The 14,752-nt window shown below is 42.5% G+C and overlaps 1 protein-coding gene across 3 annotated transcripts in view; it reads right to left on the reverse strand.

The window, feature by feature from the left end:
- Window positions 1-6,290: 6,290 nt before the first annotated feature.
- LRRFIP1 (LRR binding FLII interacting protein 1) overlaps window positions 6,291-14,752 on the reverse strand; it is a 147,209-nt gene continuing 138,747 nt past the window's right edge. Inside the window, exons 20-24 of one of the 3 annotated variants that reach the window (XM_068544171.1) lie at window positions 12,284-12,333; window positions 10,615-10,732; window positions 9,910-9,989; window positions 8,716-8,820; window positions 6,291-7,127 (exon numbers count right to left, since the gene is read on the reverse strand). In XM_068544171.1, coding sequence (XP_068400272.1) covers window positions 7,017-7,127; window positions 8,716-8,820; window positions 9,910-9,989; window positions 10,615-10,732; window positions 12,284-12,333 — 464 coding nt within the window. In that variant the 3' untranslated portion in view covers window positions 6,291-7,016. The remainder of the gene's footprint in view (window positions 7,128-8,715; window positions 8,821-9,909; window positions 9,990-10,614; window positions 10,733-12,283; window positions 12,334-14,752) is intronic. The other 2 variants (XM_068544167.1, XM_068544168.1) reach the window with 2 other exon arrangements.

The following is a 14,752-nucleotide window of genomic DNA, read 5'->3' on the forward strand; positions in this document are numbered from 1 at the left end:
GGGCTAGGGTGAGAGAATGAGTCATTTACTTGCCTTGGGCGCAGAATTTAAGGGGGCGTCAAAAATCTCGATAATCAAGATAAGTGATATTTTAATGCAGTCGTTGAAGGCAATCAAAAATAATGAAAATTCCAAGATGGACAAAATAGCCCCATCAGCACTCCTAATTTTTCCTTCTGCCTCAGGCTCTAATATGGCTCCTCAAGGAACTGTTATCCTGTCTTTAAAAATGTTCATTCCTTTCATCATGAATTTTTTGCATGGATTTTGACTTTTGCTTAAATCATGTTGTTTAAAATCGTCTCAGGTTGCATTAAAATCTTAGTTTTTTGATGCCATCTCCAGATACTCCCCACTAGCCCTGTGGCAGTGGGGTCCTTGCTTCTGGTAGTTTCTGGTGTCTGTGTGTAGCCTGAAGCACTGCGTTTGCTGCCAGGCAGCTCTTACATAATTGATTTGGGGCTTACATAGTTTGGATGTGAAGTGTGACGTTTTTATGAAATCTGTCAATCTCTTTGTGATTTAATGCAGTGATTTTAACCCCATTTCAGGTTCAGAATAATGGTATTTACCCAGTAGTTTTTACTTGTTTGTTTTTGTTTTTGTTTTTTTAAAGTCAGGACAGTGGTTACTTTTATTATTTTTTTGAAGTAGAGTTGATTTACAATGTTGTGTTAATTTCTGCTGTACAGCAAAGTGACTCAATTATACATATAATATTCTTTTCGTATGGTTTATCATAGGATAATTGAATATACTTCTCTGTGCGATACAGTAGGACCTTGTTGTTTATCCATTGTATATACAATAGCTTACATCTGCTAACCCCTTTATGTACCTTTTATGATTTGATTATTTTAACATTTCCTTTTTTATATCTTTTAAATATTTTAACATTATTTCAGTCACACGTATTTAATGTAGAAAATTCAGGAAAATGTAAAGAAGAAAATAGAAATTCCCTATAACCCTACTTCTCACAGAACCTCACTTTGGAGGCTACAAACTTGACATTATTGTGCTGAATTAGTCTTTTACTGTGTTGTAGAATCTGACTTTTAAATTTTATTTATCATTTTCCATCTATGTTAAGTAAGATTGAGCTGTAGCAGGTAGTAGACCATGAAAACTGTCTGTATTCTCTGTTCTGCCCCCGTTCTCATAAGCACTGTAATGAGTTTGGTCAAAGACATTATGAAGGCTGTGATCAAAGTTAGTAACATAACAAGAAACATATTTTCATTTATGAGAGGTTTAGAATCAGTCTTGTTAGTTCCCCAACCAGTGATTTAACCCAGGCCCCCTGCAGTGGAAGTGTGTAGTCTTAACCACTGGACCGCCAGGCAATTCCCAATGTGACTCTCCTTTTGAAAGTTGGGAAAATCATCTGTTTTCATAAATTTGGATAACTGGCCTTGAGGGCTCTGAAAGAAACAGGAATGGTGGAACAAGGAAATTTTGATGAAGAAAAAAGTGAGTAGTGAGTGGTTCAGTGAATTAAGCTATGGTTTTGCTGATGGGCTTGTAACGTGGTGAACACGTTACACCTGAAGAACACATGAAGACCCTCGAGGTTGGTCCTCTCAAGCAAAGATGAGCCTTAAACACCCAAATTTGCAACTTCCAGGGCCTTCTGTAGTAGGGGAAGAACGGAATCTTTCTCTCTGGACTGAGAAGTGTCAAGATATTGAAGAGCATCATGGAAAGGGATGCTGGGCTGCATCTGGAGGCCGACTTGGGAGCAGGGGACTCAGGCTAGGAACCCACACACTTGTGCCTGACCCTGTGGCTACAACAGTGATTCCTAAATTGTGCTCTGCAGAGTCCTGGTCCCAGAAGGCTCTGAAAAAAAAAAAAAAAAAACAGGTTCCATGATCCAACAGTTTGGGAAATTGTACCTAGTCCATTTCCCTCTTAAGGAATCCCAGTGGCATTCACAAGTAAATACTCCTCAGCAAGCAAACCCATTGAATGTTATAACTGAGTGTTACCGAAGAATATTTATAGAATTCTCTATACTAACATTCCTAGGAATTAGTGGTTATAGTTGGGAAACACTGGACTTACAGTAATAGTAGTAGTCAGAATAATGAAGGAGCAACGTGTGCTACCATTTCTTGAGTGCTGTGCAGCAGACACTGTTCTAAGCATTGAACCTCTGGTGCTGAACAAGACCTTGACCTCCCAGCAGAGCAGAGTGGTTACAGGGGTGGGCTGGAATCCTATTGCTGGTTCTAATCTAGGGCCCTCCATTTCATAGTTGTGTCCCTTTAAGCAAGTTGCCTGATTTTTCTGTGCCTCAGTTACCTTGTTTATAAAATGGAGGCAGTAGGAGTGCCCACCTCAATGGATTATTGCAAAGATTAAAGATGATTGTAGATGTAGGGGAGGTAGTGACATAATCAGATTTTTAAAAATTTTCCTCTAAGGGATTGGAGGTGTGACGAACACTGCAACAGAGAAGACCAGGCAAGGGTAGTTTGCCAATGACAATGGCCTGGTCCGGAGGAATAGCTATGGTGATGGGAAAAAGGATGGATTTGTGAGGTGTTTTGTAAGTAGAACTGACAGAGCAGTGTGCTTGAGGTCAGAGTGGAGGTGGGTGAGGGAGAGGAAGGGATCAAAAATAACACGTGGGCTTCGGACTCGGCTGGATGCTGTTGCCTTTGTAGTGGTGAGGATCTGGGGAAGAGAAGCATGCAGCTGGGGCTGGGGAGGGGGAGGGGGACAGGGAATTCAGTCCACATCAGAAGACTTGGCTTTGTAAGCTGAACTGGATTTTGTATTTCTATACTCTGCTTATTGTCTCTTGTAATCTCTCTTTTTTAAAAAATTTTATTTATTTAGTAATAGTATTATTAATTTTTGGCTGGGTTGGGTCTTCGTTTCTGTGCGAGGGCTTCCTCTAGTTGCGGCGAGCGGGGGCCACTCTTCATCGCGGTGCGCGGGCCTCGCACCGTCGCGGCCTCTCCCGTTGCGGAGCACAGGCTCCAGACGCGCAGGCTCAGCAGTTGTGGCTCACGGGCCCAGTCGCTCCGCGGCATATGGGATCTTCCCAGACCAGGGCTCGAACCCGTGTCCCCTGCATTGGCAGGCAGATTCTCAACCACTGCGCCACCAGGGAAGCCCTGTAATCTTCATTAAGTAACCCTTTGCTGATCCTCCTCAATGCCCTCTGCTGGCCCCTCCTCCTTCACCCAACCCCTGTCAGGTTGTTCTTGGCTCTTCCTGTGCCCTCTAATTATTTACACTTTCTCCCTAGGCAAGTCTAGTTCCAAGACTAGAGAATCCCCTCTTTGCTGATGACTCCTATATCTACATCTCCAACCTGGGTCTCTTCTGCGAGTTCCACACTCGGTTCTCTGCCATCCTGGAGGGATGCAGGATGCCTTCCAGTGGAGGATGAGAGATGGTAGATAAAACAAAATCTCTTGTATGATAGACAGTGATAATTTGAGAAAAAAAATGAATCAGAAAAGGGAACGGGAATTGTTGAGGGCTGGCAATTTTAAATAGGGTGGTCGGGGAAGCACTCACTACTCCATGCTGTTTTTATGTTTCATTAGCTTCTCAAACTTGATGTGGCCTAAATGGAACTCCTAAGCCCTCCTCTTTGACTTACTGTTTCTGTAGGACTACATTTCACTTTCACTGTTGCATCAGGTAAGATCTTACTGTTAGGCTGTAGTGTGCATCTCAGGCATGTGGGTCGTTTCTATTATTACACATGAACCCATCTGCTTGGTGTCAAGAGACTGATTCTGCGCGTATGATTTTTTTCTAGGTACTCCTATAATATTTCAATGTGTTTATTTGACTATTTCATGCAGATAGCATAAGTTACATTCATACATATTAAATCATATTTGGTAAGTAAATTGAAATGCTTAGGTTTTTTAAATTATTTTTTTATTGTTTGGCCATACCACGTGGCATGTGGGATCTTAGTTCCCTGAAGAGGGATCGAACCCGCGTGCCCTGCAGTGGAAGGGCAGAGTCTTAACCACTGGACCACCAGGGAGGTCCCGGTTTGTTTTAATTATACTTAAATTATTTTTCTAATTCTAAGATAAGTATGGTCAAACTTAGATTTAAAACAAAGACATGCTACTGATGCAGAATCGAGTGGACATGTAGAAGCTAGTACTATGACTGAAGAAGTAAAGAAAAAAAGGGACTGGGAGGAGGTGTGGTGTGAATTTCATGATGAATATTGATTTCAGTTTTCTGGGAAGAGCAAAATGAAAGCGTGCTTTGTTACATAAAAACTGTTTAAAGATACAGCTGACAATATTAAGAGAAAGCTTCAGCAAATACATAGTATGATGGTTTAAAAAATATGTCCACAAATTCTTTGATACTCTTTCCTTTAATATCTAGGGTTGCTGTTCTACATCCTACGATGCTCAGGACAGACACCCAGCACCCAGGAGTGATCTGGCCCGGGACGTCAGTGGTGTGAGGCTGAGAAACGCTGGGTTACAGGGATGAAAAAAGCCAGCAACAAATTCCCAATAGCCACAGGAAAAGTTTTATTCTATGAAATAAATTTAAAAATTGTGTTCTCGCTTCCTCTGGATGAGGAAGTGTGTGCAACATGGATTTGCTGTGTCTGTAAGGATTGGCACAAGAGGTACCAAACTAAAGGTTTGACTTCCTTCAGAGCCACTGATTTGAGAAACACCATCTTCCCAGGGCTGGTGAGACAAGCAAGAGTCGCTTCTTCACCAACGGTGAGACTTCCCTAGGCTCTGGTTTCCTCATCGGTGATATGGATTTAATAACAGCATCTACCTCTTTAGGGTTTTCATGAAAATCAAATGAGTGAAAATATGTAAAAGCATCTAACTAACTGCCAGGCATGTCTAAATGATATATAAGTGTTTGCTGTCATTAGTGTTATTTGTGAGCCAGATGGATATTTTACTGGTTAAACATGTTTGTATTAAGATGTTGTGGAAGGAACATTAAAGATAAGACAATGAAGTAAACATTTCTCTTTTGCTGGCTGCAAAGACGACACTGCAGGAAGCAGGAGCTCCTCTTTCTGGTTCCTTCTGCTGTGCTTTCTTCCTCCTTGTTCACGGGGCACCTGTGGTGAGCAGTTCGGGTCACCCGGTGGTGCTACCCTCGACCAAAATTTCTCCCAGTCTCCCAGTCTCGGCCCAAGTTTTCCTGTCTCCTGATGTCAGCCCTCTGTCACCCTGTAACTTGTCTGCCCCTAGTGGGTAGTGGCCCCAACCCCTCCAATGAGGTCTCAGTCCCAGTTTGTCGCATTCTCGGGTTCTTTAGATCCTCTTTCATCCGTAGTAGTTAATCCCCTATTATGAGTTAATCATTCTTTATATTACACTCTCCCTGTTCAAATTACTGGGTGGTTTCTGTTTTTGGAGCGGACTGATACACTGCATTCTTGAAACAACTTGGAACATTTAATGCTCACTAAGTAGACTTTCAAACTAAGTCTTTTGAAGCCGATCATCCTAAGATTTGTTCTAACAAATCTTAGGTAAACATAGAAACCTGTGGGGGAGTTGGAGCTGTCCTGGGATTAATGCAGAGTAGCTTTCCACATAAAAACATTGTTTTTTGAATATGCAGCAGCTATAGCAGGTCTGTGGCACTGACGTGTGGATTAGTGATTGGATAGTTTTATCTATGGAGCGCTCAAGAAGAAGATCTGAATATCCTCGGCACAAGGAGGCCGAATTTCTCTTACCCGGTGAAATGTAGCTTTGCCTATCCCACATCCAGCCAGCGCTGGGGGACGGAACTTCGTGACCTCTAGCACTCTGCTGGGAATGTTTTCTTAATTATATATAATCAAGAAAAATGGAATGATTATATATTCCAATTCATGTCTAGCAGTCCACCATGGGTATAGTTATGGATGATGTTATCTTGGTTTGCACTTGCTAATATCCTGAAAAGCTGGCCTGCTGAACCAGCCTTATGTGAAACCCAACGTATACGAAAGAGTAACTGAAAATCAGCAAGTAGCCCAACGCCGTTTACTTTTGTCCTTGGAGTTACTGTCTCTACTCTGGTCTGTAACTTCTTCAGTTTACTTTTTAGTCTAAGAGTGCTGATTCTTATAAGTGTTCTATTCTTATTCACTGTGAATACACCTTCTTTTTTAAATAGAGAAAGAAAAGTGCATTGATTTGATATGCTAAAAAAATTAAAAAATGATCCAAAATATACAGAACAATTAGTATGGAATAAAGATCTTCTTTCTCAGTGGGAAAAAATAAAAACCATATTGCTGAAGTCTTTGAACATTTCATTTTTTAATTTTTCCAATAGTACACTCTTTAAAAAGAAGTTAACAACTTCAATTCCAAATATAAGGATTCAATAATGCGAATGAAAAGCTGTCATTTTCAGTGAAGCTGTTGCCTAATTACCCTGGAGAAAAGTATTCTTTTGATTGAACTGATGCAAAAATCCCTTAGAAAAGCTTCATTGTTGCCTGTAAAGAGTCTTCTTAAGGTCACTTTTACTTCTAGACCATCCCCTTGTTTCTAGTGAAAGAGTTTTGCTTGGTAATGGCTTGTGGTTCCACAGTGTTTTGTGTATGAAAAGCGTAGACTAAGAGATACTACTGAAGTCGCTCAAATTGTAGATTCTGCCACAAAAGGAAGTCCCAACACTGAAACATTTCCCCTTAATGTTCAGCAAGACACATGAAAAGAAAACTCAAGTCCCACGTTCATCTTTACTTTGATCACCATTTTAAATGGCATGAAGAGGCTGCTGCACCGTCGGAAACAGAGCTCCACAGCCCAGTGTGCTTATTAAATGGCCTGCAGGTTCGGAGCGGCCGCCCCAGCCCGGGTTGTGGTCTGCAGACGGAGGCATCTGGTTGCTGCTGGGGGTCCCGGGGCTGAGCCGGGTGCTCCCCGGGGGTGTTCTCTCAGAAGCAGGGGAAGAAGCAGTGCTCCCAGACAGCAACAGAACAGCGTACGAAACAGTGCTCTCCATCCACCCGATCATTTCCTGTTCAGAACTGGCCTTTACTGCTGGGACAAGAGGACACTCCTGTTGGCTTTCATTTTTTCCAGACGCTTCACTAAGTGGCCGTTGCTCACCTCGAGCTCTTCTGTTTTGTCCAATGCAGAGCGAAGCTGGAAATAAAGGCAAAGGGCAGTGAGCTTGGATTCCAAGCCTACTGAAAAATAAATTATGACCCAGACCCACCGAGATTCTAAAAATACACATATACCTACACGTGTGTATACGTATATTTCTTAATTTAAAAAGGAACACAAGGCACAAGATTCTGGCCTCATGAGTAACTAGGGAACCTTCCTCCTCTGAAATAGCTAGACCCCAGACATGGCGCAGTCCTGGGGATCCTGATGGTCTCAGAGAAGGTGAGGCAAACAAACAAGAGCTGAGCCAGACCAGCTGGAGGAGGTGATCCCCACAGCCCTGGGCAGCTGGGTGCTAGGGCTCTGCAGCCAGAAACCAAAGTGGGAATGCCTGAGGCCAGGATGATCATCCCAGGGAGCCAGGGCCACAGAGCCTGGGGGTCACAGCAGGAGCCACATCAGCAGGGAGCTGCCTGGACCAGCAGGCAGTGAGGCAGAGTGGAGGTGCCCTAAGGCAGGGGTTCACAGCCCTGTGATTGTGGAGACGTGCATCATTAGGACAGAGTCTGCAGTTCTGCTTCCGATCCAAAACCCTCCAGGAGGGTGGGCGGGGTCCTGAGACAGGTTAAACGCCCCTGCCCTGCCTTTCACCAGCAGAGGCAGAAGCAGAAGCAGAAGCAGAAGCCCTCTTTGTAGAAATTTCCCCAAGTCAGGCCTGGGGTATAAATTCAAGTATATAAATTCAAATCAAGCATAATCTCATCAAACTCCAAACACACGATGGGACAAACCATTTGAGTCAACAGAAGCAATAAACAACAGAAAAAGACCCTCAAGACTGAACGTGTTTCAGTCGTCAGTGTGGAAAACAGAACAGCTGTGTATGAAATCTTTAAAGAAATAAGGATGCAATCAACAAAGGAAACATAAACAAGAAACAATCAGGAATGAGAATACGAAACAAAAGGAGGTGAAATGGAAGATCTACAAAAACTGTACATTATGCAGCATTGGGAGGTAAGGAGATGCAAAATGGAAAAGACAGAGATGGTAGAGAAATGCAGAGGGTCCATGAGAAGATCTGGCATCCTCTGATCAAAGTCCCAGGGGGAAGGTGGAGTCTAGGGAAGAGGAGTTACTGAAGGAGATCGTGGTTGAAAATTTTCCAAAATTTATTTAGAAAAAAGACCTCACAGATCAAAGAAACACAACACATCCCAAGCAGAACAAATGGCAGTAAACCCACATATTAACACATTAGAGTGAAATGTAGAAAATCAAAGGCAAAGAGAATGGAAGGGCAGCTAGAGAGGGGAAAAAAAAAAGATCACCTAAAAAGAGTTAGAATGACAGATCTCTTAGCAGAAGCCAGAAGATGGTGGCATGATAGTTGCAATCACCATAGAGAGAAAAACCACTGACAGGTGATTCTGGCCCTAAGCTCCTAATTGGCTGAACTACAATTTCCTTTATGGTGTGAGCACAGCCCTTCAGAGTGGTTTGGGCAGATATGACAATGAATGATTTGGCCGCGGGTTTCCCGGAGGTAAATCCTCCCTTCGCTCTCCCAGCTAGAATATCATTACCCATTCTTTTCCTACAAATAGCCTAGAAAATTTACCTCTCTTTGAAGTTTCCGTTTTTCAGCCTTAAGTTCATCTTCTATCTTTTCAGCATTTTCAGCAGCCAATTTATAACGTGATACTTGGCTTTCTAACCTTATGACCTGAAAGGAAAGGAAAAATCATGTGTATAAATTGATAGGCCTGTTTTCTTTCCCCGATTGCTTTACTATATTTGAGATCAAAAGGTATAATTTAATAAAATGAGAGAAAACACCATGACAATAGTTATGATCTAGCACTTGGGACTATTACATAGGTTCTAGCCACGCAAGCTATTTGTTCATATTTATGAGCAAGCCAGTACTGACACCTATGAGGGACTCATTTCCTCCCTGACCTTTGTCCCAAGTGTGGTTCCCGCCGTGCAGACCCCATGACACCATCTCTCCCCGATATGGGTCGATCCTGCAGAACCAGGCTGGTGAGGCAACGGCTCCACCAGGACCTCAGCTCCAGTCTAATCTCTCCCAGGGTTGGGGGTGTGGGGAAGCAGGAAAGGGAGGAGAGAGGCAAGGGACTCAGAGAGCGGGGTGACGGAAGGCGGCTTTGGGGGTGGCATCTGTGGCCAGAGACTCAGCCTGCCCTCAAAGGCATGCTTCCAAACACGCATCGCTTTCTAACTGCGCTTCTCATTTTCGTCTCTACAAAAATTCCAAAAAGTTCCAGCCACATATACCCACAGTGGAGGGGGCAAGAGTACCTGCTTTTATCTCTCCCTTCGGTTAGGACACAGTCTGTCCCAGGGCCCAGTACGCTGGAGGCATGAGTGCCCCAAATCTAGGGGCCAGAGCAAGCCGATGGGCTGGGAGGGAAAGAGGGAAAATCCAGGCAAAAGGGACATCCCTGCATGAAGCGTTTTGTAATTAACCTATTTTTTTTTTTTTTAAAGAACAAACTGTCAAAAAACCCCCCTAACCACATTAGGTACTTTCTGCAACTAACTTTGTTTATAAAGGATTAGTATCGATTATAACAGCCCAGATCCTAGTTATGACCTCTCCCTCCCCACATCCTCTCCTTGTAGGAAATACACGGAGAGACTTGCTGCCTTGTTTATCCCCCTTAGGACCTTTTTTGGTTCTAAAATTCTCTGCTTCTTTTTGTCCTCAGCCTTCAAGTCTTTCTAGCAAATAAAACTTCAGTTAATCCTCAGTTGGGCGGCCAGTGATTGCTTACAAGTGTGCACGTACATTTTGTTCTAATGCAGTTATCTCTTGCTCAGATTTTGCAAGTTTAAATTTGAGGTCGCTGATCTGTCTGTTGGCATCCCCTAAAGGTTGAAAGAGAAGGAAGATCTGTTAAGCTCTTGGGCTTTTAAAATGTTAAAACAATAGTTACCAGGAACCAAGCCCTTACTTTATAATCGTCTTGCCAATCTGTAATTCCCGACCTGTGGCCTCACAACTCAGGAGGCACTCTTTCTCCGCAGCAGGGAGAGCGCCCTTGAGCAAAGAAGGCAAAGAAATGGTAGGGGGAAGGGGGAAGGGGGAAGGGGAGAGAGGCTGGGCCTGCTTTTGTCCCCATAAGCCTCTTTCTAGTTGACTGGCACAGAAAAATACCTTCCGATTTCCCCATACAATCAGCAGATCCAAAGACTGTATTCAGCGTAGTAAACGTGGTTTCTAGCAACGCATCAGCTGGTGGTACCTTGGTGCACGTTTTGGGGCACCTGTTCTGTTTCTTAGGCTCAGACAGAAACATCCTTGCTCTGCCCACCTGCCCATCCTTGCTCTAGCCCACAAGGAAACATCTTTGTGCTTCTGTACTCAGGGCTTTTGGGGGGACGTTGGGAACACCGGCCGTTCCTTGCCACGATAGTTTTTCTCCTCCCGCATTAGTACAATAAAAATCGCGAATGGCAAAGGGATTTCTTCTACACGAGGATTGACATTTACTTTGTAGATCCATCACATGCACGTCCGTCCCGTTTTGTAAGACCCCATCTTCCGGGTGCAGACTGTCTAATCTGATATTCCTCTGTCTCTCTTCCAGCTGCCCTTTGAGTTTCTTAATCTGAAAACATCCACCAATAAAGCACGTTAATTTCTCTATTCTAAATGAGACGAGAGCCTATCAGAAAGGAAGCTGCATGTAACGTAAAAGCCCACACCCCCTAAATACAATCCAATGTTGCCTTGCAGTTATTTCGTGTGTCTCGAAGGGGCCAGAGAGACAAGGGTTCCATAATGAAGCAGGAGAGAAATGTAGTAAGACATTACAATCCACCAGGAAGATGGGGGAGTCTCTCCCGTTTCATAAAGGAACAAACCCAAATAAATAAATGAAAAACCTTGTGCCAGTTAGTACTCTTCTCAGAAAGTAATAGTAGTATACAGGATGAAAATGGAATTATGTTTACTGTAACAGGCATGCATTATTTTGTAACTCTGGGTGAGAAGTTATTTCTAAGGTTGAAGTTCCTCTCGAATTCAGGAGGAGATTTTCCATAAAACAGTTTTGAGTGTTTATCTATGAGTTCATAAATCAGTACACGATTCACCTTTGCTTTATTCACTAAAAAGCCAGGAAGGGCCACCTGGAGCCTTCCAGGCACAGCAGCGCTGTCCCCGACAGAACCCAAACAGGTTGTAGGTTTGCCACCTGCAGAGAGCTGGCCTCTACATAGCTTTCCTCCCTCTGAGAGAGACACACGCACATAGAGTAGCTGGAATTGCAGTTAACAGCCGTGACTGTAGAATCTTCTGCTATGTAATGGGGTGTCTCCCAGCCCTTGTTCTGTTAACCTCTAATCTCTGCGGACTTGTTGGAAGTCCCCCCACACACCGACAGGAGCAGAGCAGACCCCCAGTGACATACAAACCATCGGTGCATGCTGCTTTAAGAAAACAAGTACAGAATTACCATGGACACATGTTTTTAAAAGATCACAGGCACTTCATGAGAATCCTCCCACCACATTTAGTGCCTTACCCAATTTTGAGAGAAATCTTCAGATCTTGTAAAAAGCGAGGTAAATACCTTTGATTAGGCTTACGCGGGAAAATGAGAGAAATCGAGCTTCCTTAGGAAGTGATTGTGGAATAATTTAATACTACCCTGCATATGAAAAAGACCAAATAGGACAACTGTGTAGTATTTCTTGAGGTAGAAGAGATCAAGGAAGGTAAACTATAGTTAAAACAACTTGGATCAGCTGTAACAAAGAAATACCTGCTGGACAGGGGTGCTGATCACTGAGAGATTTACAAAACTGACTTTTACGGGCCAGTGGAAGAGGAAGGGTGTCGGAATGTCTGGGGAACACCCTTGCCTCTCAAGGCTTAATCGAGGCCTTCTACATAAATCTTTATTTTAAGCAGCAATTCATGTAGCATGTACCAACTTCAGACCATGGCCTTGAATCTTTGGGGCATCCTCTCTAAATCTGATATGGTTTCTGATCTTTTACTTGGATAAGAACATTAAGAACACTGGTTGGCTTGCTAATTATTTTCAGCCACGATGCATCAGGGGTTTCCTGATGAAGCAAGAAGCTAGAATGGGAAGGTTCCCGGTTTCAGGTGCCCCGTTCCAGAACCCGTAAAGTAATAAAAAGATCGTTACCTGTTCCAATAAGCATTCCCGTTCATCAACAAGCTTTTTCAACCTAATATCTAAAGAAATCAGAAAGATACAGGTTTAGGTGACTCCATGGACTGCCCCTTTCAGCAGGTTGCTAAACTGAAGAAGGAGCATTGGGGTTAGTGAAACTGATGATGAAGGTATTATACACGTACCACAGCGAATGAGGCCACAGACAGGATGGGGGAGGAATTCAGCCAAGGGGGGTGAACTGCGTCAACCTCCCGCACATGCTTGTCTCGTCAGGGCAGCATCCGGCTGCATGCAAACAGGCTAATCTTCTACTCTGGGTTAGCATGCAAGAGCTCTAGGGCCAAACCACACTGCAACACAAGATCTCACAAGGCTTCACGGTTTAACATCATTAGCAAGGTACAAACACACTGAGAATCGGGATCAAATATCACCAGCATTTTCGTTAGCCTTGACTTTCCAAGTTTCCATCCCCCAAGGGTCGATCTTCCTCATTTCTCTCAAAGACTCACCAATGTCAGAGTTCTGACTCTGCTTATGAACCCTAAGTGTGCCGACAACACATCCCGTAACCCACTTGTTGCTATTCATTTGAGGATATTCTTCTGAGGATATTCTTCTGAGGAAGAACGCAGTAATAACTTAGGTTTCTGTCATTCTTCCCACCCCAGATATAGAAGTCTGCATATATGTAAGCACCTAGAAATCCCCCAAACATCCCTCTGAAGGGGCATTGAGTAAAACATTCTCCAGAGTACAGAGAGGAAACCAAGACCCAGGGAGGATTTTAGGGGCAAAATCCTACACCAGTTTCAAGGCAAAATCAGGACGATGTGATGGTGGTGGGTGCTCAAGTGTGCTGTGCCCTCACTGTGTGCCAGGCACTGTCCCAGCCACTCACACCACCTCCCGCGAAGCCCTCCAGGTGGGCACTGCTGCCACATCCCTCTTCTACAGATGAGGACCCAGGCCCAGCAGCTTTCCTAAGGCCCCAGGGCTGCACCCCTAACCCCTGCACCCACTGTTTTCCTAAACACAGCCCTCTGAGTCAGACCGGACTCCTGGTCTGAGGCTCTTCTTCCCAGGTTTTGATTAGCTGTGTGAAATGGAAATAATTCATACAAAACGCACCTTTGTTTTCATTAAAAAAATCATCTATCCACATTCTAATCCAAGTTACGTGTTTTCGCTAATTGTTTTTCCAAACATCCTAAATTGCTATTTTGAAAGGCACAATAACAAAATAAATGAAAATAGAAAATGTTATGTATAAGATACATTTATAATCCTTTTGAGTTCCATTTTAATTTACATACAAACTGCTTCTGACAGATGTTTTACTCTGTCCCTTCCATAAATGCACCCAACACTGAAACAAAAATTAAAAATAAATTAAAAACCTGGCTCTCTCATTCAATATCACTTTTCATTTTATCTTGTATATTTTATATTCCTATATACAAAAACCACCGGCATCGTAAGAAACACTGAATATATCAGAAGGTGATTTGAGGCTCACACATCTATTTACAATTTTATTATTATTTTTTCTATTAGAAGACTTCAGATATCTTAGAAAGTAAAAAAAATGTTAAAATGTAATAATAGTGCTAACAATAAAAAACAAGAGCAATCTGACCTTTAGTCTTATAGTGAAAATATGAAAAATGGAGAGAGACAAATGGAAGTTTTAAGGAAGAGAAATTTTCAAGCAGAAGTGGAGAAGATTAAAACTAAATAGTTTCAGGAAACTGGAAAAAAGAAAGAAGCAAAATTGTTTGATATAAAGAAAATAAGCACTGAAATAAGTCAGGGAAAGACAGACAGTATATGTTATCACTTACATGTAGAATTTGAAAAATAAAACAAACGAATGAATATAACAAAATAGAAACAGACTCACAGATGGTAACTAGTGGTTACCACTGGGGAGAGGGAAGGAGGGAGGGGCAAGATGGAGTAGAGCATTAAGAGGTACAAACTACTATGTATAAAATAAATAAGCTACAAGGGTATATTGCACAGCACAGGAAATATAGTCACTATATTATAATAACTTCAAATAGAGTATAATCTATAAAAATATTGAAACACTATGTTATACACCTGAAATGAACATAATATTGTAAACCAACTATACTTCAATAAAAAAAAAATTAAAAAAAGAAATGAAAATGAGTGCTGCTTTTTTTACAGTCTTAAAAGTCAACAAGTCTAACCTGTGAAGTGAATAGTGTTGCATGACTGGTAATTACTGTGATACTGAGCAAGAGTGCTGCAAACCTATACGCACTAAGCAGCCTTGCTCATCATTGGTCTCTAACACCCAAATGATCAGCATTAAAGAAATGAAGTCACACTGTCTCAGACTCAGAGTTTTCTTTTACACTGGGAAGTTAAAATCAATTGGCAATTAAAGTCATTTTAGTAACATTGTTAAAGGATTACATTTTTTAAAAATCTGTTTTGTATACATTA

The sequence above is a fragment of the Eschrichtius robustus genome, chromosome 5 (genome assembly GCF_028021215.1).
Source record: "Eschrichtius robustus isolate mEscRob2 chromosome 5, mEscRob2.pri, whole genome shotgun sequence".
NCBI classification, from domain to species: Eukaryota; Metazoa; Chordata; class Mammalia; order Artiodactyla; family Eschrichtiidae; genus Eschrichtius; species Eschrichtius robustus.